This window comes from Lacerta agilis, chromosome 8, assembly GCF_009819535.1.
Source record: "Lacerta agilis isolate rLacAgi1 chromosome 8, rLacAgi1.pri, whole genome shotgun sequence".
NCBI classification, from domain to species: domain Eukaryota; kingdom Metazoa; phylum Chordata; class Lepidosauria; order Squamata; family Lacertidae; genus Lacerta; species Lacerta agilis.
In genome coordinates this window covers 38,518,789-38,543,395 of record NC_046319.1, presented here as the reverse complement: position 1 = coordinate 38,543,395, position 24,607 = coordinate 38,518,789, and the positions used below count along the sequence as shown (strand labels likewise).

The 24,607-nt window shown below is 42.2% G+C and overlaps 1 protein-coding gene across 4 annotated transcripts in view; it reads left to right on the top strand.

Moving 5' to 3' along the window:
- BANP (BTG3 associated nuclear protein) overlaps positions 1–24,607 on the top strand; it is a 152,773-nt gene that overhangs the window by 44,501 nt on the left and 83,665 nt on the right. For 3 of the 4 annotated variants that reach the window (XM_033157013.1, XM_033157012.1, XM_033157014.1), the window contains exon 7: positions 11,254–11,493. The exons of the other annotated variant lie outside the window; for it this stretch is intronic. In XM_033157013.1, the coding sequence (XP_033012904.1) occupies positions 11,254–11,493 (240 nt within the window). The remainder of the gene's footprint in view (positions 1–11,253; positions 11,494–24,607) is intronic. 4 annotated transcript variants of the gene reach the window in all.

Below are 24,607 nucleotides of genomic sequence, written 5' to 3'. Positions count from 1 at the left end.
GTTCAGCTAATTAAACACTGCAGTTGGACTTTCTGATTGATTCCAGACATGCAGATGACAAACCTAACCATTATATAAGTATGCATTCTTGAAAGCAGAGCTGTGCAATTTAACAGCCTATCTGTGGAGAATTTTAATGTATTTGAAATAATTCCTCAGTTGCAAAGGGAGAAAATCTCACTTCTCGGTAATGCCGGCTTTTACATTTTGATGCTAATACAGCAAAGAATGAGACCAAGATCTCCGGAACTGGGAAGACAATAGCACAGTAACAGCAGACAATAGCAGAAATAAGGAACCAACTCAGTAAGCTGAACAAAACTACCCAATATTGTTCACATGAACATGATCTGAGACTTCAGTTTGCTAGGAAATGGGGAAAGATTTGGTGATTCTTGTGTGATTTGTGTTCATTTTACAGCTGCTATATTGAGTACCCTGGAGCAGCAGTGCGGTGAATGGGAGACTAGTACATTCCTGAAATTGATAGTTATGGGCTGCTCTTCTGAGTAGAGCTATACCAGTTTTCTGCACTCCTTAAAAAAACAAATTCCCTCAAGTTTCCATTCTATTTAGACTCTGAACACTGGCACTCCTGCATTGATAGATAATGGGAAGGATAGAGAATGAAGGTGGATTGGTGGAAGACTTTGTGAAGCAGAAGGTGGGGAGCTGGTCCCTGATCTTTTCTGCCATTGTGTGCACATGTTGGGATGGATGTATTATCTTTGTCCTGATGGAGAGACCCTCTCTGGCCTCTCATGGGATTGCATTGGAATTTCTTCCTCTTAACTGCTAAACTTGAATTCTTTTCCCGGAGCAAGTGACTGAGCTACAAGACAATAATTCCAAAAGTCTTCATTATCACCACTCTTATATAAATGAATAGTATGGTTGAAACTCTAGCCGGCAGGAAACTTCCTTATGTTTTTGATAGAGGTAAAAAGCACTGCCAAACAGAAGCCTGTTGCAACTGAACAACACTTGAAAAGTTTGTTATCTGAGAATTACTTACCTCACACTTCGTTTTCCTTGGATGCAGTTGTTCGGTGGAAACATAACACATTATCTTCAGGTGAATCTCTTATAGATAGTGAATTAGTATGAGTTAGTAAAATGGTATGTTGGGGAAAAACTTTTAACTATATCTTTATAAAACTGAGATCAGTTTTACTTGCCTCATGTTTGCATTTGCATTGAATTCAATCTCCCCCTATCCCCAGCTGTGTTCTATTTCATTTTCTGTCAGGTGAAACTTTTATAGGCATCAGGGGAACATAGGAAATGATTCTTGTGAGAGGATCTCTGGGCGCACTTGTGATTTTTTTTGGACCTTCTTATCCCCACATGTCCTCACGATGTTTACTGCAAATGAATTCAATGGTCCCAAGAGTGCCATGGTGCTTCTTCCAGTGGACCTTTGGTGGTAACTCATTCCATATGTTTAGAACCCTTTGGGTGATATTGTTTTGCCAAAATAATTTGCGTTCCCAGTTTCCTAAGGTTGAGATCATTTTCCTTGGATTTGTTTTCTTGATCATTTTTGAAGAGTTTGTCAGTTTCATAAATCTTCCCTACAATGTAAGGAAAAAAAACAATTAAGTCACCAGCAATCCATTTGTCTTGGCCAAAGATAATACATTGAACAGACGAGCAGTCAGTGTTACAGTAGAACTTGGAACCAGTGCTTGGTTGGAAATCACGGAAAGGCCTGTATGTGCTGCATTTGAGATGAGCATTTGGGCAAGTTAACTGAAGAACAAGACTTCGAAGTTAATTCTTTCACTAATAGTAGTGGTTTTGCTGGGGCCAGGAATTTAAAGTTGAACAAGTGGCTGAGATGGGCAACCATTAGTTTTTTTCAGATATGGAGTTGCTCTTATATCTGACAGGATATGTGTTAAATGAATCTAACAGTCCCAGATTTGTTTACAGCTAGGCTGTCTTTCATCTTGAACCTTCAGATTGTTTGCCACTGAATACCAGTTGCTAGGAACATAAAACCTTCATGCCCTGATTCCCTGAGGCACCCACTAGGAAGAAGGATGCAGGGCTGCTGTTATGTTTTTAAGCATGTATACATTGACGACAGTACCAATCAAGATAATTATGCATAAAGTACACAGATTAGATGAGGCAATCCAACAGAAATATGTTTTCAAGGTTTTCTTACTAATGGCCTTCAGAGAGAGTGAGAGTGTCAAGTGCTTGGAGCCACACCCAGGGCTAGAGCTACTTTCATGCAGTTTGTTTTCATGCCATCATCCTCCTGATAAGTGTTTTCATTTCCCAGTGTACCTGTCAACACCTTACAGGGGAAAGATGCAACATGTGAAGAGAGCTGGATTTTACTGCAATGAAAATAATTTTGGTCACTGTGTCAGGGGAAAGCTTGGGAATATCTCACTTATTTAGATTCTCCATTGAGGAATTCTTTTGGTGGAGGGGTTCTGTCCAAATTGCCTTACTGCTCTTAAAGCACCTGTTTTCCCCTGTCACAGGTATTTTGGTGAGCTTCCAGTCCCATGTTTCAGTGCTCTCAGCATACAAATTGGGCTGACTAGGTAGTGTTTATATCATCCCGGCTTCAAGTTATATGGATGACATCAGTGGGAGAAAACTGTTGGAAAAGGTTCATAGACTGTACTCAAAATGGCAACACTTGGCTGGCCTGCAAGCCCATAATGAATAGGCAGCACTTTTTGTTGAGGAGTCTCCATGGTCTTATGTCTGGCAGCATCTCACCTGCACCGGTTTCTCTGGACCTAGCCACAGGTCTGACCTTTCTGTTCCATGCTAGTGCCTTCATTCATCTGCCTTCCCAAGTTTGCAGCACCTGTTAGATTCTTTCTCCAATTAAGAAGGCAATTGTGGAACCCTCATATTTGTCACATCCCAATGGTTTGCCTAGCACCAGAGATACTTGTTGCTACAAAGCTTTCCTGTGTGGAACTTTGTTGTGTTGGGGGTTTGGCAATCAACAGCCATGGGGTTCTGGTTACAAGGCAGCAGCTGATGAATAGTAGGGATTTGTTAATGTCCAGTTCAAGCCTTTGGATATGAATCCTGGGGAAATAGACCGTAGCCGTATGCTGCTGAATTTCTTTGTGCCAAATGTCATATTGCTTAAACTTTTTTTATTACCTTAATAAGCATTGTGACATTTCTTTCCCACTTACTCTTCAGTGCTGACTCTTAAAATGAGTTCTATCAACCTGTTTGATAAAATGTTTAGGATGTTGGGATATGTGTACGGTTGACTTCATGCCTGGTCTATCCAAAGATAGTTCAACTATTTATTGTTAACATTTTGGCGAGTATTTAGCATGCTTTCTGCCTTTTATGTGCAGATCTTGATTTAAAACTTTATGAAGGGCAGTATGCAGGCAAAGAGGATAATCTGCACACTGAGGAACTGCACTGACTCTTCTTGCCAGTGCTAATGCAAGCATCTGAACTCAGGTGTACCTGAGTTCCAGCACAAGCCAATCAGCGAAGCAGTTATAGCACAGGAAACAACATATTGGCTAAGATTGTTTTATAGAACAGAATGTGTGCAGTTAAACTAGGACTTGTAGTCTGATAGACAAAGAGAGTTGTGCTTTCCTATGTGAGATGCATTATCGGTTCCATCATTCCTAATGCATAAGTAGTGAGGAGTGACTGCTGCTTATGGGAGGGTCAACACACCAAATAATCTGGGATATTGATTGCAGAGACAAAGGGCGCCTGTGCTGCTATAGCATTTACAGGCCCAGAATGTATGTGAGCAAATGTCTGTCCCATGGGTGTAGCTGGGGGGGGGGGGCAGCTGCCCCCCCATCAAGAAAAATCAATAAAAATACATAGCAAACTGAGGTTCTGCCCCCCCAAACAAAAATTCTGGCTACACCCATGGTCTGCCGCTCTGCCCCACTAAACATACTGCAATGGACCTTGAGCTTGTTTGGAGGTTCTAGCAGGGGAGCGCAGCTATCGTATACCCTTGACCGAAGAACGGTACACTCCTTCTATCAGGGATGGTCGTCCTCTTCCACCGAGCGCGCAGCTTCAGGAGGGACACACATGGAGCGGTGAGTGAGGGAGGGGACACCCGCCTAGCCAGCCAGATCAGCCGAATCAACCCTGGCGATCAATGGGGTGACAGATGTCGCAGCCAGATCGCCCTCACATCCAAACTAATGATCTCTCTTCCTAAGTCTGTACATAATGCTTATATAACCTGAAGGCGGGCTGTCAAAACTGTGTACTGTTTTATAATGAATTGTTGGGTCTCTGGACCGTAATAAAGATTTTATTATTATTATTATACTGCAATGTCTGGCTGTTAATACAAATTAGGAAATCAGAAACATCAGGAAGTTAAATGAAGAAAACTAAAAGAAGCACTGCATCTGGATTGCTATTGGATTGTGCTCTCTTTGTCGGTACCAGCTTTCTTTGTTTTGTGGAAATAATTTTGATTACCCGCCCCCCCCCACCCCCGATGAATTATCTGTTGGTCTACATCTACATATTTTTGCCATATCCACTGAAGTGTTTTCGCTGCAGTGTAAAATTTCATGAAACAGTAGTGCTGAATTTGATGCTCCTAAAAAGGTTAGAGTCCATCATGCCTTTTTTCAGAATCTATTTCAATGACAATAAATGGACTTCTTGTTCCCTTGTATATAAGGGATAAAAATCAGCACGACCTATCCCGTTTATACCACACGAGTGTCCCAAAGAAAAACATATCTCTGTTAGTTCTATTATGCTTGATTAAAAGCAGTTTTAAAAAAGTCTAAACAGATTTAAAAGAAGAAGAAGCTGAAAGGACTTTTACATTTCAAAGAAAGATGATATTGAACTAAAAATGTGTGTGCATGAATAAAGTGAAGGTGCTGTTTTATTTTTGAAAATCAGCACTATTTGTGTAGTTTAGCAGCTCAGGAAAAACCATAGGGAGTTTAACTTTCAGTTTTATGTGCTTTAAAAGGTTTTCAGAGTGAAACATATTGGAAATGAGCTTCTGAGAACAAAATAAGCTGGTTTTTTTTGGGGGGGGGGGGTAAAGTACTTTGTAAAGCATTTTTTATTTTGCGCATGTGTAAAAGGTTTGGCACAGATTTCAACCTGAAATAATCCTGTGTGACAAAGGCAGGCTTTGTGTGTGATCTCTTCATACAAATTCAAAATCGTGAATGCTTTGTATTCCTGTAGTATTGTAACTTCTGCTACATCAGAAAAAGCATCCTCTCCTGATTTCTTAAATATTGGCATGTTGGCTGTCTCTTGCTCCCCTCCCCCTTCAACTCCATCCCAAATTCTTGTGTCTCAGAAGTGAAGTTCAAGCTAAATCCTAGTTGACATTGGTTTGTGGAATGCAATAAGAACAGCGTTTGTTTTAACTCCTCAGTGACATACAAAAGCCAAATAAAACCAAAGAAACTGAATTCTTCCGGCCAAACTGTTCTCTTAAGATTCCTTTTTTGTTTTTAAATGCTTAAATGTTTGTTTTCAGATCAAGAGGAACATACAAATTGGTAATGGTTTTAAAGAGGGATTCCTTTCTGTTTGTTTATTTTTAATAACACCTGGAGTAGCAGCATGTGCAAAGGATGATTATCACTGTGCAGGTTAAGCTAGAGAGAGTGAGGTGCTTAGTAGTGGCTGTTCTAAACTTAATATTCTTGAGTGTAGAAAAGGCAGGGTAAATATAATTTAAATAAAATAAACCAACTCATACTTTTCTTTGGCTAACGTGCTTGTCTCACAATCTACCCTTCATACCTTTTAACTCTATCCTTCCCACCTACATGCCTTTCTGTCTGCAGAGTCAAGTTATAGACTTGGGAATTCTAGACTGGCAATCTTCACTGAAAATACCCATTAACTCTTTCAGTTCAGATTTCAGTTCAGGGGTTGAGGCGCTCATCTCGCTTTAGTGGCCGAGGGAGCCGACATTTGTCCACAGACAGTTTTTCCAGGTCATGTGGCCAGCATGACTAAGCTGCTTCTGGCGAACCAGAGCAGCGCAGGGAAACGCTGTATACCTTCCCACCGGAGTGGTACCTATTTATTTACTTGCACTTTGACGTGCTTTCGAACTGCTAGGTTGGCAGGATAGACATCCTTAATGATTGTTCCTCTCAAACAATAGTCAATGTTTTCAGCTTTCTCATTGGAAAAAAGAATGGCTGATGGCATTTTATGTTACGTTTAAAAAAGGGTCTACAATTTTGCCAAGAGATTATTTAATTGTGTGGTGTTTTATTTAATTGTGTGGTCTTTTATTTAATTGTGTGGTGATTATTTAATTGTGTGGTGTTTTTAGTGTTTTGTTTAAGATTATTTCTGTGTTCTGCCTTTCTGGTGCAACTACCAGCTTGATTGCTAGACTTGCACCCAGCTTTGGTTCATCAAATACCGGTAAATAAAAACTGTTTTGACAAATGGAACCAGTTAATTATCTAAATATTTACATGGGCAAGTGTTTAGCTGGCTTTCCCTTTGTTTTAAAGAGTTGATTGATGGCACTCCAAGTGAGAAAACAGCTCTGGAATTTTGCTTCTAGACCTTGGTGATGTTCATATGTCAGGCAAGTTAAGGGAATGTTTCCTGATGGATTAAAGCGAGTAGCAAGGACAGGTCAACAATCTCCTTAGGAGAGGAGAAAATGTGCACGTGCAGATGTAGGAAAAGCCTTCTAAAAAGGCTGTTTTTTGGGTGATGCAAGTCTTGCATCTATCCAGAATTTAGGTTGTCCCTGGTGGTTTGCTTCCACAGCAACAAATGTTTCTTTGACTACCCCCATTCCTCCCATCTTTGCAGACATGCATTGCAGCAGGTAGAGCCCCACACTTGTAAGTGAGAGCACAGTAAACTTAATGCCTCTTGGAAGAATCAGTTTTGTAAAGCAAATGATTTTCCTCTTTGTGCAGTGGAACAGGGTCAGAAATGAAACATCTGACCCAGGATTTAGATGGAGCGGAACCTGTGTGCATGCGCGGGGGTGTGTGGAAATCCTTTTCCGCCCCTTAGGAAGGAGGGGGAGTTGCGGGCATCACGAGCCCAGCACGTGCGCAGGGGATGATCGCATTCCCTGCCATCACTGGCCGAGCCCTGGGCGCGGTGCCCAGCGCACTGGCCAACCGGCTCAGCCATTGGGTGTGGCTGGCTCAATTTAAGCCAGCACGCGACCAGGGCTCAGCCTGCTCCTTTTCCTGGCCCCTTCTGCGCGGTTCCCCACCCTCCCACCCTCTAGGTAGCGCCCCTTAGTGTCCCATTAGGCAGGTGCTTTGACCTTGCTATGGACTACGGTTGGTCGCCGTTAAGGGGCCTGGTAGGACTTTTTCCATTTGGCAAATTGGCTTCCGCCTGGTGGTTTTCGCCTACCTCGTAGCAACTCGTCACAACTTTGGTTTGGCGGTTAGGCATTGGATTATCCCCAGTTAGCATCTCGGTGGGGGGGGGGAGGTTCGGCCATCACCTCCCCCCAGGCTCTGAAGGGTACTTCAGTAAATGAGTCCGGGGGGCGTGTCCCTGTCCGAAGCCACGGTGGGCGAGGGCCAAAGGCACGCCCCAGTCCGGTGATCACTGGGTGAGTCCCTAGCTGATGTGCAGCAGCAGGGTTCTCACCCATCGGTGGTTAACCCTTCTTGGACTGCCAGCACAACGTGCTGGAGTCGGATATTGTTAGTTAGTTCCAATGCCTAAGCCAATACCGCTCAACATCCGTAACCAATAAAGTTGTGGCCTTTTATGCCCATTAACCTTATTTTTGGTGTCCTGTGTCTTCATTTCACCACGGGAGGGATCGGGTATTGACACGCAATAGGCAAGCATTAAAATGATGCTTGCCTTTCCTCCCTCTTTAATGAAATGCTTTAAAGATAGTAGAGCCTGCTGGAATGCCTCATCTATCTCATGCTTTTCATGTATGCCTTGTGTCTTTTGTACATCCTGGGAGCTTGTGTACCCTAAGCCGAGGAGATCAAACAATGTGTTCCTTTTACAAAAAGGGAAGAAGTCTTCCCTCCTCTCCTATAATTTGAGCAGCGAGTTCCCATAGAAGTGACTGAGGGCTGGAAAAAAGAAAACCACTTTTATGTCAGGCTGCATTTTTTAACTCTAGGCATTTTCCAGCCCTGTCTGCTGTCAGGAAAGACTTCAATTTCGATTCCAGCTTTCTTGAGGTGGGGAAATTAAAGAGTGTGACATGTTCGAGCCAATCTTGTTTTAACTGAGCCAAAGAGAGGCTATTGAAAGTTTCAGGATAAAGTAGCAAAGAAATAGTGGCAGTGATAGTATATTATTGCAGTTATAACTACACTGCAAATGCACACAGGATTTAAACTGGTTTAACTATTATGCTTTCCTCTAGGGAGAAGGTAGGCAAAAGAAGCCAGTAGAAGCCACCTCCATCTCTGTGACCAGTCCAAGTGGTCTGGGGATTTCTTGACCAAGCTAGTAGTTTCAGTGCTGGTCATTTCTGGCTTGGGCTGGGGGGAGGGGGAAGCAAAGAACCAGTGGTGTAGATAGCACTCTCCTAGCCTAAAACACCAGTGATCAGTAATGGTTTTTAGAATAGTTTGAAGAACATTAGCAGATGTAACTCTCTTCCACTGAAATCAGTGGCTGGATGGTGCAATTTTTTTAATTCTTCACAACAACCCTCCAAGATAGGTTGTTAATATTCCAGTTATCCAGATGGAGAGATGAGATTAATAGATTTGAACACAGCACCCTTTCCAACATAGTCCAAATGTTGGCTTCCAAAGGTATTGAGGGGGAGAGGAATGCATTTTTTTTTTTTTAAAAAAACAATTCCTGCAAAAAAAATCTAGTGGAAGACTTCAAAAGCTGTTTAGCATTTCATGTTATCACAGTTCACCTGTGTTAAACTTGGATCCACTGATAGTTACATCATTGTGCCTTTGATGAGGTGTTGGACAAATGATCCTGAGCATCAGGCCTGCCTCTTGGGCTAGACGTTTATTGCTTTCTTCCTGGCATGCTATCTAACAGAATGCAGGCCATTTAACTCGAGCCAATGGCAGGAAATAAAGATCGTGCTTTTCAGGGGTCATGCATGTGCATTCAGCCTGGAAAAGGCTCTCCCATCTGAATTCTGCATGGCTTAAAGCCTTCAAATAGGATAGGCATGAAAAACAGGAATTTGTGACTTGGTGTTTATGGGGTGGTCTACCTATGTCCAACCAGATGAAGGCTGTTTTCCTCCCTGCTCCTGTTTGCCTCCCGCTACCGCCAGCAGCTGATATTTAGAGGGAAACTACTGGTACCTGTAAGCGGGGCGGGGGCGGCGGGGGGGGGAGGTTCCACTTTAGCTGTCAGGTCTGTTACCTGTAGAAAGACCTCTCCACTTCCTTAAATTTATCTGATCCTCCTTTAAAGCCATTGGCAGCCCAACATATTCTGTTGGCAGTGAATCACATAAGATAGTTCTGTAGCTTGAAGAAATACTTTTTTTTGTCCTGAATTCACTACTGCCAGTCAATTTAATTGGGTGACTCTAAATTTTAGTACTGTATTTTTAGAGAGGGAGAAAAGAACTTTGATCCTCTTTCCTCATACCATGCATTACTTCGCAAAAAACATGATCATGTCTCTTAATCATCTCTCCCCACCCCCTGTACAAACTTTAGGGGGAAAGACCCCTAAATACTTCAGCCGTTCATTACAAGGAGAACCTCCAGTCTCTTGAGCATTTTGAGCAAGCTTTTCTCATCATCAATTTATTGCAGTCAACTGCAATCAAATTTATTAAATAGGCATTGGACAGTGTCAGTGGTATGGAGGTGGCAGGAGAAAGAAGAAAGTAATAATAGCAGGAGCTGTAGGACGGAGAGAAAACAGTGTCCAAGGGGTGCATGCCTTGTGGCTTTTGGTCTTAGGAAGACTTTGTTATGTGGTAGTTATGCGAGTTTGGCTCTGCCATAGACCTTCATTCTGCATCTTGGTCTTGACAATATAAAGTTGGAGTAAAAAAACCAGATTTCCTATGTATACTCCTTTTGCAAAATTGTGACAAACAAAGTAAGCATATTTCTTCAGCTGAATTACTTATTATTATTATTATATTAAAATATTTTTAATTTATGAGTTTATGAGTGTGCAAAATAAGACATGGTCTTGAAATAAAAGCCAAGTTGCTGTGTCTGTAGCTTGAGAAGAAGCCTTCCTCTTCCTCTGCCCCTGCCACTTATAAGTATTATTTGCCATCATAATAAAATATGCTTCCTGCTCCTTTTGATGACCTCAGCCTTCAGATGCACTTGGGAGATGAACTATGGCGATTCATTTTCAGTGCTGGGGTCTGCTGATTTGGTAAATGACGTGTTTAGGAAATAATGCAGGCTCCCATTCAGTAAGTCTGAAAGAAAATGCAAATCCATTTCCATTTGGGAGCTTTGGTTCCAGTTGAGTGACTTCCTTTAATAAACCCTGCTAGTAATTAATCAAGTAAATTGCCACTTGCTGCTGCTCATATGCTGCGTTTTCCAAGTTGTTCCCAGCTCCTGCTGAGTCAACAGTCCTGTTCCCACAACTGTTGTGACTCATATCTTTACGTTTGCTGACTAAGATTCCATCAGTTTTTTGTAGACAGCTCTGAGCAGTGAGCGACTTCTGTTTATCTCTAAAGTGGTTTTCAGTAGTTGGGATGTTAGTGTATTGTAGACATGCTGTAAATCATTGAACTGGTTGAAGAATGTTTATAAAATGTCACTCTGCAAAGAGTTCAAATTTCTAATGTGTTATGCAGAATTCACCAAGTTTACTTCTGTCCCCGTGTGTCTTATTCTCACCGGTGATAATGATAATAAATAATAAAAAGTGGTTCCCTGAGTTAAGGCACTACAGAAAATACTTTTTAAAGTGAAAGTGGAAACTTTTAACCTCCTTGCAGCTGCAAGGAGAGAGAGGGGGAGCATGTAAGCTTGCTGTGGTTCTTTCATGTAGCACAGGGCTGGGGAACCTGTGCCCCTACATATGTTGTGGGACACAATATTTTTTAAAAATGTTTTAAAAATAATTTTACATGGAGTTTTTTGTTGTTGTTGCCCAGTTTGGGGATCTACAGTTGTGTGCAAAGGAAGGATAGAAATGCAAGAAACAAGAATAATAAATATTAATTAGTTCGCACAATATCATAGCTTCCCAAAAATTCTAGGGGGGGGAGTGGGAAATACCAAGAGTCTGGCTACTCTCTAAAAATGTAATATAAAATACCCTGTATGTGTTTTTTTTTAGAGGATTATCCCAGTGGGACGTGGCTGGGAGATGAAATCAACCCTGAGATGCGGGTGCGTTGCCCCATCACACCAGCGGACATGCTTCACATTAGCACCAACTGCCGCACCGCTGAGAAGATGGCGCTGACGCTGCTTGATTATCTCTTTCACCGGGAAATCCAGGCCATCTCCAACCTTTCAGGGCAGGGGAAGCATGGGAAGAAACAACTAGATCCTCTTATGATTTACGGCATCCGTTGTAAGTATACGTTCCCTTAGGAATTTGGAACTCTTGCCATTAGTACATACTTTACAATTTGTTCTTGGACAGTTCAGAGAGACAAGTGAAGTTAGATATGTAGCAAATATAGATTAGAATGTTTTCCTATTTCCTTCTGTTTGTGTGTGTGGTGTGTTCATGTGTGATTATTGTGTTGCTCAGTGGGTTCTTTCCAAGTATTTTGTACGGTCCAGGCTTACAGAGGACCTTTGCCAGTAGCCCTGTCATGATGGTACAGAGTGGCTGTTGTCTTCCAGAACCACTCTGACATTTCTGCACCAGTCCCACTGAAATTTGTTTGGAAGATGTATCAGACTTGACTGGGAGGAAGTTTGAGATGAACTCTGTCTTGCGGTGATGTGTGCTATGGGTTAGCAATTGTGTGGCTGACGTCTAGACCAAAGACTTCATCAGTCTGGGCATACATGACATATCAGTTTCCCACCTGCTGCTGTGGAAAGCATCAGAAGTTGGTGGCTATGCAGGGGGTTTGCTTTGTAATTTCTGAAATCAGTGAATCTCATTTAAAGGATTCAGCTGCCTCAGATGATCAGATTCCAGCTCTCCATTTTTGCAGATGTTGGAAACTGGTTTGTTTCCCCTTACCTCCAGGCAGATGTTTTGCTAGCTTCTTTTAAAGGCAAGTTCCTCAAGGACCAATTAGGATTGAAATGCACTCAATGGCTCCCCTGTAGCAACATCCCAACCCCTGTTTTGGTTTATGGTGTCACTCTGAATTCATTTTAGCTTGCAGTTAGAGAACATACCCAGGTGTAGCACACATTCCTGATGGAGGAGGTGATTGAAAAAATGGAACCTAGTAGTAATAATAGCTGCATCTCAAAACACAGATGTTGCTCAAGTATTCAGGATAGCCACAGATTGGAAACAGCAGCCAAAGCAGTCAAAGCAGATACATTCTCTGTTTTGAGCTGATCAGAAACAGAGATCCAAACAGGACAAGCTCATTTAATTCTTGTTTTCCACATGCATCATTTCAAAAGATTGAATGTTGCTCATGTTGAAATGCACAGAACTAGAGCAAATTTCACTGCTGCTCGTAAAACTATATATTCCTCTGCTTAAGGAAAAACTTAAACTGACATACAACTTCAATAAAACCCTCTTAAGAGCTGAAATCTGTGTTTTCTGTCCAACTAAGAATGAATACTTAGGAGGTGGTTAATCTCTGCTAGTTAAGAAGAATGCAAAGTCAGGTTTGGAAGGTAGGGTTCAGGTTTTTACAGGGGTGCCTAGAATGCCCCCAAGCAATCAAGAGAGGAGAAAGATTAACGCCTACAAGGAACAGTCTGTTACCTGATAAGGCAACACAGGGAGAGGGTGAATTTCAAGAGCACATAGCTCCCACTTCCACCCTGTAATTGTTGTGTGTATTTGTTGGCCCCATATCCACTGTAGTTCCTCAGTGTAGGTCGCCATGGCTCTTTTATTATCCTAGAACAGGGTGGGAAATGATAGGAGAAATTATGTGAGTTACAGTCCAGCAATATCTGTAGGGTCATAGGTTCCCCATTCTTGCCCCAGGGAAAAGGGAAACCACAAAGTAAATTTGCACATCACACCAAACCATGGTTAATGAAGATTTTTTTGTTTTGCTATGATGTCTGAATTGGTAAACAACAGTTTGTAATTGGGCAGCAAACTAGAATAAAAAAGCATGGTTTGAAGTGGGCTTGTTATCCATATATTAACTAATGTTTGGTGTGATGCTTCCATTGACAAACTATAATTTCAGCCATTACAGTGGTACCTCTAGCTACGAACTTAATTCGTTCTGGAGGGCCGTTCTTAATCTGAAACTGTTCTTAACAAGAGGCGTGCTTTCACTAATGGGACCTCTTGCTGCTGCTGCTGCACCGCCGGCACACGATTTCTGTTCTCATCCTGGGGCAAACTTCTCAACTCGAGGTAACTCTTCCAGGTTAGCGGAGTTTGTAGCCTGAAGCGTTTGTAACCTGAGGTGTTTGTAACTCGAAGTACCACTGTACTGAGTGCTGATAGAAGGGAAAATGAAAGCAGACTAGAAGCTCAAAACTATGGTTTGGGTTCTAAATCACGGTTAGCGCAAGCCATGGTTTGGTATGTGGACTCTATACTCCGCTGTTTCCATCAGACGTTTGAGTTTGCATGCACATTGGGTTTCGGAATAAGACAGCAGAGATCTGGCAACATGTGCTGGAAGATTTCTGGTTACAACTTTTGGTTCGAATACCATTTTCAAGGGCAGTGAGAGATCTACCAGCAACTCTGAAAATACCACTTGAATATTATGGAAGTCGAAGCATCCATAATTCCCAGGAATCTCTTTTGTACTGGTCCCCCTCTGGACCTCCTGACCCATAAGGGACATGTTCAAGTTTTATGTGGGTCAGTCTGGTCCTACTTCACACCTTTCTCTAGAACGGCACTCCCACCATGCTATTTTCAGCTTGGATGCTGAGTGAATGTCGTCACCAAATGCCAGCCACACAGTGTGATTGCCAAAGTCGCCTTTTACTCAAGTCTCTTCTTTCAGCTTGTCAGTGGAAAGATTTTTGTCCCTTTTCTTCTTCTGGGAAAAGAGCCCCCAACCAAATCTGTATTTAATAGAAAATATTTTGAAAAGTATATAGTACTCTGAAGCCACACTTTCCAAACTCAGGGAAATATGCTTATTAAAAATTCTTGATATACTGCATAAGCTTTCCCACAAAGCATTTATCTTCTTGAGGTATATGCTTTCATTTGGTTGCTTGCTGTAATGGCAGTGGAGGTTGCAGAGAGAAACTTTGGGGCAATTAATTGATGTCTGTATGATTCAGACAAACAGTATGGTTTTAGTAACTCGTTACATCAATGCTACTAAAATAAGGGGATTTGGGGATGGGGGTGAAATCTGATAGGCAGCAGTTAGGAGTATATGTGTAATTGAAAATATAGGCTTGGATATTTTGATATTTGACAAGAACCACTGCAAATTTGTGCCTTTAAAAATGTCCAGCCTCAATGTTTAAAGAAAATGATACATTCCCTATGCAACTTGGGGTTGGAGTATCTTAAGGACCACCTGCTCCCAAGTGTAGCTAACCATCCTCTAAGGCCTGTGTCAGTGGCTCTTTTCCAGGTGCTGGGCTGCCTTTGTGGAAGCACCCCCAATAGAGGCATGGTCTTTCTAGGAATGCTCACCCAGTGTTGACTTTTTATTAGCTTTCAGGCATCAGGTGAAGATATTTTTATTATCCTGACAGTTTATTATATATACTACTTTAATGTTCTTCTTGTTTTATTGCTATTTACAGCTATTCTGACTGCTGATTATTTTTGGTTTTTTTTTATTGCTTCCCTTTGGTGTATGTTACGTATTTTTGTACTGAAAGGTGGGACAGAAATGTTTTAAATTAAAATAAATAATGCTTAGATAAGTATTCCATATGCTAGTTAGAAAAGCAGATGTTGATAAGGAATTGTTGTTGCTTCTGATACAGGAGAAGTCGCTTAACAAATAATGCTGAGATTTTAAATTATCTCCTTGCCAATATAGAGGATTGATGGGCCATGGCAAAATGCCACAGCTTCCTCGGGATATAAAAGGTCACTCCTATTGTACATGGCATACATACTTCAGAGGTCTTCAAAACAAAAAGGGAAAGGGTGGGGGAGTTTGTGGAGGATCCTGAAATCACCAGTTGTAAGTTTTACCAAATTCTGAGTAGTTATCTCGTGGTGTTGCAGTTTTGCTTTCTTCAGCAATATAACAAAGGAGTAGGAAAGGGTATATTAAATGAGAGGTTGGGGTGTTACGGGGAGCATGACTTGAGGCACTAAGAGCAGGATAGCCATGCTTGGCATCCACCCCAGGGGACATTTACAAAAAGTTAAACTCCTTTGGCAAAGGTGCTGAAAAATTCCAGAAGTGGACACCAGAAGCACAGAACAGCTATTGTTAGCACAGCAGAAAAAAATAGCAAATTTTAAAATGCATCTTTATAAAATTATTATTAATAATAATCTGTATAATGTCAAACAGAGTGTAACAGCCTGGCCCTCTATATTGAACCTGTTATCGGCTTAATTCATCTGCTATTGGGTGTGTTTCATCTGGAACCCATCAGTGTTTAAAGTAGCCCAGACAGACTGCTGCAACCTAAAACTCAGATTACGCAACCCTATCAAAATAGAACAAGGAAAATAAGCTTCTACGTTCTTCCTGTTAAATCAGAATGAACTTCATCTAAGGGTGTATGATTTGCAGGTACTATAGAACTATTCCTTCTCATGTTGATCTTGTTTAAAACATCAGGATAGCATAAAAAAGAAGAGGGAAAATCTTGAAGGATCGAATTGTATAGTATAAAGCTGACAATAGAAAAGATAAGGCTTTCACAGATAGGCAAGCTGTCCTAGAGATATGAAAACAATGTCAAGTGGATTGGGAGTGAAGAGGTGTGAGCTGTTCCTGTGTGATGAAGTACCCTATTCCTTTTCTGCTAAGTCGCAGACCACCCAAATGGATTTAATGGGGAACACATTTGAATCCTGCTTGATTTTTGATAGAATATTCACTTCAGTGTTCTCTCCCATCTTGTGACATTGTCCATCTGTTTATTTGCCCACCATCCAGGTTTCTTCTGTACATTGTAATATAAGAAGCCAGTCAGTAGAAGTTTAGATAGCAAATATATGGTGAGCTGTATACTTCATTCAGTTGTTTTGTTGGAAGCCACCCAGAATGGCTGGGGTAATCTAGTCAGATGGATGGCTAATAATAATAATAATAATAATAATAATAATAATAATAATAATATTCATTTCACCCAAAACAGGGGCTGTTAGGTCAGAGTCCCTTGAGTGCATCACAGTTTCAGTTAGATTCATTTCCAATTACCCGAGTATCAGCCTCATTCTCTGCTCTGCACTTGATAGTAGTTTCTATTAAGTCCAAACATTTGTTGCATGTTCTGCTCAACTAGAGTTCTATTAATAAAAATCTATTTGTGCACATGCTGTAACTCATAATGTTCATATTTCTGCTATTAACCTGGGGAGTTGTTCCTACTCCCTTGCTTTCCACTAAGCATCCCTGGGCCAGGTGTTAAATCTGGAAACTGATGAGGTTCACCACAACAGCCTCTGCTTGATGAACTGTAATAAGAAGCCAAGCTGAGCCAGAGGAAACGGGCGTGCCTGCCATTTCTGAGCCTTACCACTAATAAAACTGTGCACGGAACACTTGGATTCCATCTGCAGAACAAAAAATGAAAGCTGTTCTCATATTGAACTTGCTATCTTGTTTTACTCAAATGCTCGTTAAGTATCCTTAACCAACTTGTTGAACAAATCTTTATTTTACTCACACCAGATGAGCTGTTGAAAGTTACTTTGGGGACTGCCTGCCCAACTTTCTTTAAATAACAGGAGTGTATGAAATTATACCTGAGTGCCCAGAAACATGAATGCTGAAAACATACCGGTACTTAAAATTAATTGTGATTTTTTTCATTGACATTCTAAATCTGGCAAGAGTGGGTTAGCTTCAACAAGGTTTGCTGGATGTGTGTGGAACCATTTCTAATATTACAGGCTTACCGGTAATAAATAATGTTTTCTCTACAATTCTCTATACATATTCTGAGGGATCTACAATTTTGCTTACCATGGTGAGTGCTCCACCACCTTTTTGCAAGCTTGCCATGCCCTATGTTTACTCCCATCTTTGGGGTTGGAAAGGGGGCGGGGGCAGGGGCAGGGATTTCTCTGTTATGCAGTTGGCTGTGTTTTAGAGGCACTGGGTGCAATTGTGGGGACATTCCTACCCCTTCCTGGAAACCTGGGGTTTGTATTGGCACTACACATCTCTGGTACTTGGAGGTCTGAGGTGGAGAGGGAGGTGGGTCTTGTTTTTTGCATCTCCACACAGCACAATTCCAGGAACAAACCAGTGCCACAACTCCCTGCTCTAAGCTTGGGGTTTGCAATGGTAGTAAGAGAGTGTCGCTGATTCTTTGCTGCATGTTTGGACAAGGTTTTCCCCTCGTGTATCAGGGTCAAGGTCTAGGTGACCACAGATTGGTGTTGGCCACTAAGGTCAGCCAAAATTTGTGAACTCTGCTTTTCTTGCAGTTAATTCTTTCAAATATGCAATGTCATAATGAGGCATAAAACAGCCCAAGTGTTTTGTGAATAGCATCTTTGGTGTGTTCAGAAGAGGAAGTCTCCAAGGCTTGCAGGAGTCAGCTGGTCCATATGTCCAGAACTGAAGCATCCAAACTCCTCCTCCAACATCTGTACAGCCAACTGCCCTGAAGTAGGAGCCTGGATTGCTGCTGTGGTGCTTCTCTGCAAACACTTTCTCCTCTTTATTGAAGCTGCCAGAACCTGGCTTCAGTTTCAAACAGCTCTTTGTAAATCAGTTCAGTCCTGCCATATGGAGGGAGGCAGTCACACATTTCAAGGCGAGGGGAAAAGATAGATGCAAATGATGAAGGCCGCAGCCCTCTGCATGCCAAAACCCCTTGGAATCCAGTGGGCTTTGCTTTTGAGTGAACGTGCTCAGGATCGCGCTGTATGTTCTCTCCAACTGTAGTTCTGAGGAAAACCATATGGACTGGCATCTTGATATAAACTCATGAAACGTTACTGCCTGGCATCTTCCCATTTTGCCCCCCTGTTCTTGCTTCCATATGGTGTCACTGGCTAGTTGCAGTTTGAAACAAGTGGAGCAGTATAAGGAAATGAATAACTGGCAGTGGTGCATTGCACCCTTGCCTCCCCCAGCACATTTACCACAGGCTGTCCATCATTCAAGAATGCAAAATAAATGAATTTAACTCTCTAGTTATTTCCTACTAGCAGTCTTCTTGGTTGTTGGTCACAAACAGAATATTGTTCCACTAAATCATGCAGAATATTATAGCAAGAAGCCACTCAGTTCCCAGAAAAACAAGAAATGGAAAGAAGTGGTCTTAAACATGGTTTGCTCCAAAACATTTATTATAATTTATATTCATAAAATTTGTATATCACGGGGGCAATGAAGGAGAGGGGGAAGGATTCCCGCCGTCCCCAGTTAAAGGGGTTGCTGGCCCCTCCCCTCAGCCGACCTAATTGGTCGGCCTTCGGGGAGAAGCAGCGGGAATCTGGCCAATCGTGCAGGGGCTGTGTATCATCCCCTGCGCGCGTGTTCGGATCGTGACGCCCGCAATGCCACCTCCTGCCCAAGGGCGGAAGTGGCTTTTTCACCAGCGACGTTGTCCCAAAGTGGCTTCATTTGCTCTTCAGTGCTCTGTCCCAGTTGGTTTTAAATTAGGTTCTCCTCTGTTCCAAGGAGGTAATCAATACAGGTTTAGTATAAGCACCACTGTGCTCTTAATAACTTAAAAAGTGCCCCTCTGAATCAGAGCAGAGTTCATCTAATCCTGTGTTCTCTTGGTAACCAGATTCCTCCAGGAAAAAACCCACCATGTAGACATGGGGGCAACAGCACTCTCTTGTTGCTCCCCAGCAGTTGTTTCCTAGAGATACTCTGCTTCTAAAAGGAAGGATCCATTTAACCATCATAAGTAAGAGCCATGAATCGACCATTCGACTTCCATGAAATTGTCTAAATGTGGCACTCAAATGGATAAGTTAAGTGTATGCTATGCAGCATTTTGTGTGTCCTTTCAATCAGCTTCATTGGATGACCCTGAGTTCTAGTATTTTAAGAGAGGAAGAAAAATACTTACCCAACTTCTATTTATTTCAGTGGTCCTTGTACTGGAGATCTTTTTAAGGGATTGAGCCCCATTAATACAGAACCTGACCAAAATCTAGGAAGCCATAACAGCATTGTTATGCTTTCCTGGATCTGTTCATCACCATCTCATATCTCTGCAGTTCTGTGAAAACTGCTTTGATGGTAAAGCAGCTACATCATGTGGATGTGTTCTGAGGGGTGTCTGTGTAATTTTGAGTCTCTTATTTTCTGCTTGTCCCACTAGTTGGACACCCACACCAACCTCTTTACAGTGGCTCATTAGCCCATCTTTTTTTTTACTGTTTGCACATCCTTTTCTCTGCATTTGCTGGGATTCTCATCCCTTCTCAATCTTCCCAGTGATGTGTGCTGGTCATCTTTTTTCATGGTGGTGTTTGCTAACATACAGTACAACAGTGTGTTCCTTTCAAGCTTTGGAAACCTACTATTTTTTCAGTTGTTTTTGCCATATTCAAAACTTTATCCAGCCACTAACTCTCTGCCTTTTAATTTACAATGAACGCTCGTACTGCCAAGTGGTGAAATGTCCTTGGCAGTGTAGACATAGTGATATCTTAAAAGACACTAAGCGGTTGATCATTGGTTCAGAACTATAGCTATTTCTTCCCTTGGAGAGGCAAGAGCCCCTCAAAATATGGGTCCTGGCCAAGAAGCCCATTTTTTTGCAGGTGGTAGGGGTCACTGTCAAATGCTTTGTGCATTTGAGATCCAAGTGGTTGTATTACAACTCCAGTTTTAATTGCCCAGTTTTCATTTTTGCATACCTATGAGCAGAACTTGGAGCATATGATTTATAGCAGGGGTGGCCAACTCCCAAGAGACTGTGATCTACTCACAGAGTTAAAAACTGGCAGTGATCTACCCCCCTTTTTGGGGTTCAGGTCAAAGTTGTTGAGCATTTTTTAGGAAGGAATGCCCTGTTTTGGGGGGTTCACGTAAAAGTTGTTGAGCTTCTTTAGGGAAGAGAAAAGCGATGTTGTGCTTTTTTGGGGGGATGGAAAGTCCTATTTTTGGTGGTTCAGGTCATTTTAGGGGTGCAGGGCAAAGATGTTGAGCTTTTTTTAGGGGAGCCAAAGTTTTTAGCTTCTTTGGAGGAAGCCACTAATCTACTGGTGATCTACCACAGACATCCAGTGATCTACCGGTAGATTTATAGCAAGCAGCGCTAGGTCCTTCATAGACTTTGTCATCCTCCTGCTTCTTCCTGTCTTGCCTTCTGTTGTAGCAGACGGACAGGGACTAAGATACTGGGTGCCTGACAGGATGGGTCTCTTCTTATTGCAATTCTTACCTTCCTCTGTGAATGAAAAAGCAGGTGGGAAAAGAGTGGTGGATGAATTTCTTTGCATCCTGGTTTGTGCCAGATCGTTATGGCTGTAGTGTCTGGCATGTGATTTTTCTCTTATAGGATTTAGAAGTCAGAAGGCATCCCTGGAATCACTTAATCCCTGTTGTCATTGAGAGAGGAAAAACAGTCTTGCCGCTGAATGCGAGCTGTTGCCTTGCGTGAGAATTAATGTACAGCTCATCTGGAAAATGCATTGCGTGATTCAAGGAAAGTGATGAGTTCATGAACACTCGTAAATTGAATTCCAGAAAGTTGCATTGCCCATTCTTTTCAGGCACACTTTCTTTGTCGCCCTGAAAGAGTTAAACCATCAAGAGTTGAAGCTGCTGGTACCATTGTTGGCAAAATGTAAATAATTTTACGTATCCATTGGTTTTCTGTCACGCTAGGGCTTTCCAAGGCCGCAAGCTCCTTTGGAAGGGGAGAAATTTGTGTTGTTGATTCCTAAGTTAGTTTTTCTTGGCGGCACATAGGGTGGCTTTTGCCATCCAGCTGGAATTCTGTGATGCTGTGGAAAAGAGCTTATGTAACAGGATGTCTCAAGAAGGCTTTTACATTTTTAAGATATATATTTATGGGGGGGGGAGCGAGAGCACACACAAATTAGTGGGGGGTGGAAATATCTTCCTCAGTTTTTTCCATCTACAAATTCTGAGATGCCAAAATTGAATTGTGTTTCCTTTAAAAATATAAACATTGTTTGTTTACTAATTTATTGCTACAGACTGGGAAGTCATAAACTTGACAATGTGCAAGTTGCTGGCACATTAGTGATAGGTTTGTTGAGGTACTTGTTTTGTTTTTAAAAGGTGTTTTATCTTGGTTGAGAATACCATAGAGTGCAGCTAGATGAGACAGCAGGAAATACATGGCAGGATCTCCTGCAATTTTTTCAAAAAGAGAAAATCAAGCTGTGGGAGACAGATTTGATAGGGAATGATAAACACACACACACACACACACACACACACACACACACACACGGCACAATAAATTTTGGCGCTCACCCCACTAGGGAAGAAGGGGTGAATATCAGAAATGGGGGGGAGGGGGAGATCAAATTAACCTTACTCAATGGCTGAAGTGGAAATCAAAGGCCATTTGGGGGGCAGGGGCTGCTTTGAATCACATTGGATGGGTGCAGTGCCCAGGAGACCCCAGAAGGCAGCCCCAACCATTTTTTTTCTTAGGGGTGGGAGGAGAGCAGTGGTGCCTTCTACTTGCCAAGAGGCTGTTCTAGAGGCGGCATTTGGGTGGGGGCTGCTGAGGAGGAGGCAGATCTGACCTCCAAGGAGGATGCTGCAGCCTTTGCTCCCACCATGGCTGCGGCAGCAGCAGTGGGCGATGCATTCCTTAGAGGCCAGATCTGCTGCCCCTGTGGATATTACTGCCTGAGATGATCACCCCACCTTGCCTCATGGGTGGAGTGGCCCTGCATACACACAACATTACTGGGTATCCTATGACTTTCAGTCTGTTTGGCTGTTTCACCTTTATGTGCAACATAAGTTCACTCGGCAAGCGCCTGTGCACAGATAGTCTTTAAAAGTGCCAGCTGCAGGTTCAAACAAAGTAAATAAGTTTTGCTAGTTTCATATTTCACTTTAGGTTTTGCCCATATTCATCCAGTTGCACTTAGGGATGGGAATGCACATTTATATGTACATTCCATTGAAAGTTAGGCAGTGTATTCACACAGCTGTGTATTCATGTACAGTCTGTGGTTTTTCTCCCTCTCTGCTTAGCTTGCACAAGAGTTTGCACACACACCTTCCAATGATTACTTCCCCTCACATTCCCCAGAAAGGAAATTTGGGTAGTATTGGACAGAAGGAAGGTCTGGTGCAATTATCCATATCCATAGAGCCACCAAGTGCACCTGATGGATCCCATGTCAGTGAAGAGCAGCATAGCTTTGGTCAGGTTGGGTACATAATAAAAGTTATATAAGCGCTTGAGAACACTTTCATCCTTCAGAATGATGGGTGGAAACAGGATTCCTTAGATAATTTGAGCTTTCCCTCCCATCTGCCACCTAAATCCCATTTTGAAACTACCAAACATAATATTCATTGGTTGTTGAAGGTCTTCCTTTTCTGTCTTCTGCTGTTGGACGTTCCTTCTGTTCTCCTTGGTTCAGTGATCCTATATGCATCTGGAATCTCTCTGGTTTTGCTGAAACTTCTGGTTCTTTCTCTTTGCCCTTATACTTGGGCTGATACTACATTTCTTCCCAAAATTTTAACACAAGTCTGCAAGACCACTAAATGTGGCCGATATGTGCCTTCAAATACTTAAGCACATACCAAGAAATCCCTGAAATCCCTGGTGGAGCTTACTTTTGAGTCGACATCCTTCTGAGTAAGATTGTACTGTTATGTTCTCTATCATATTCCACTATGACTCGGGGGGGGGGGGGGAGGATTACACAGGTAATCCATTTTGACACAGTGCCCACTGCTTTGAACTTATGGCATCATGTAGAAGAAGCATTCCTGTGAATGTCAAATAATTGCATGAACCTGCTTTTAGACAGCAGATGAGAAGGTTCCTCCCTAGTCTTGATAAGGTCAACAATGTCATGAAGCATAGGTTCGTGAGTTTTAGATGGCTATGTTGTTCAGATTCCTTGAAAGAGAATTATGTGCAAGCACACACACACCCCACACCAGTTTTGGTATAAACTAGGCAACAAATACTTGCAATGCACTAACAATTACACTCTTCAAAATGATTTCAATATGAGAGTGATGCATGACCAGCACGGAAGAATTGAAGCCTCCAGGCAAAGGACCAGCATCAGCCGTGTTTATGCCTCTCTTTGTTTTTTATTATTATTATCTACTGCTCTCTGAATTCTATTGTCAAATGTTATTAGTTTAATATAATAATTTGTTTTTGCCTTCTATGTTCCTTCTTACCGTAATTTTCTGTGTAACAGCTGTTGAGCCTGACCAACTGCTGCTTCTGGAAGGATTCTGAGTTTAAAAAAACATGAGAAAGGCCCTGCAGGATCAGGCCAATGGCACATCTAGTCCAGCATCCTGTTCTCACAGTGGCCAACCAGATGCCTGTGGGAAACCCTCAAGCAGAACCTGAGTGCAATAGCACTCTCCCCTCCTGTGGTTCCCAGCAAGTGGTCTTCAGAAGCATTACTGCCTCCAACTGTGGACAGAGCATGGCAATTGTGGCTAGTAGCCGCTGATAGCCTTATCTTCCACGAATTTGTCCAATCCTCTGATAAAGCCATTTGAGTTGGTGACCATACTGCCTCCTTTATGTTATCCACCCCAAATCTTCCACTATTCAGCGTCATTGGATGTCCATGAGTTGTAGTGTTACCTACCTCTATCTACTTTCTCCATGCCATGCATAATGTTAAAAACTTCTATCACTTGCCTTAATGCAGAATAGCATTAATAGGTACTATGGTTGTATTGTTCAAGGGAGCATTTTATATTTCATTCAGATGGACAGTATGCTCAATATGGGCATGAGGCCTGGATCTGTCAGCATTTTCTATCCTTTGGAAAGGGTTACCAAAGTGCTATGTAAGAATATTATGCCAGACCAGAATATTTATCTCTCTAGCCCATTATTGTTTACTCTGACTGGCAGCAGTGGGGCTCAGGCAGAGAGAGATTCCTTCCATTGCCTGCTATCTGATCCTTCTAACTGAAGTCTCGCTGGGCTTTGAACCAGAGACCTTCTGCTGATCCCTGATTCTGGCCTTGCCATCTGCGTATAAAGGATAACCTCTATGGAGCATATGCAGTCCTTTCCTGAAGGGAGGAAGCTCACTACTCTCCCTGTTGCCCTGGGAGTCTCATTCTAACCTCTCCTGATATCTAATTCTGCAGCAGAAACTGCACCCCAGTATTTCTCTGGCGGAAAGAAATAACAGAAGTATCTTTTAAAATATGCTTTGCATTCCCTGTGTATGGTGTGATGGTGGAATCCAATTCTTGGCCCCTCAGTTCCTGGTGTGA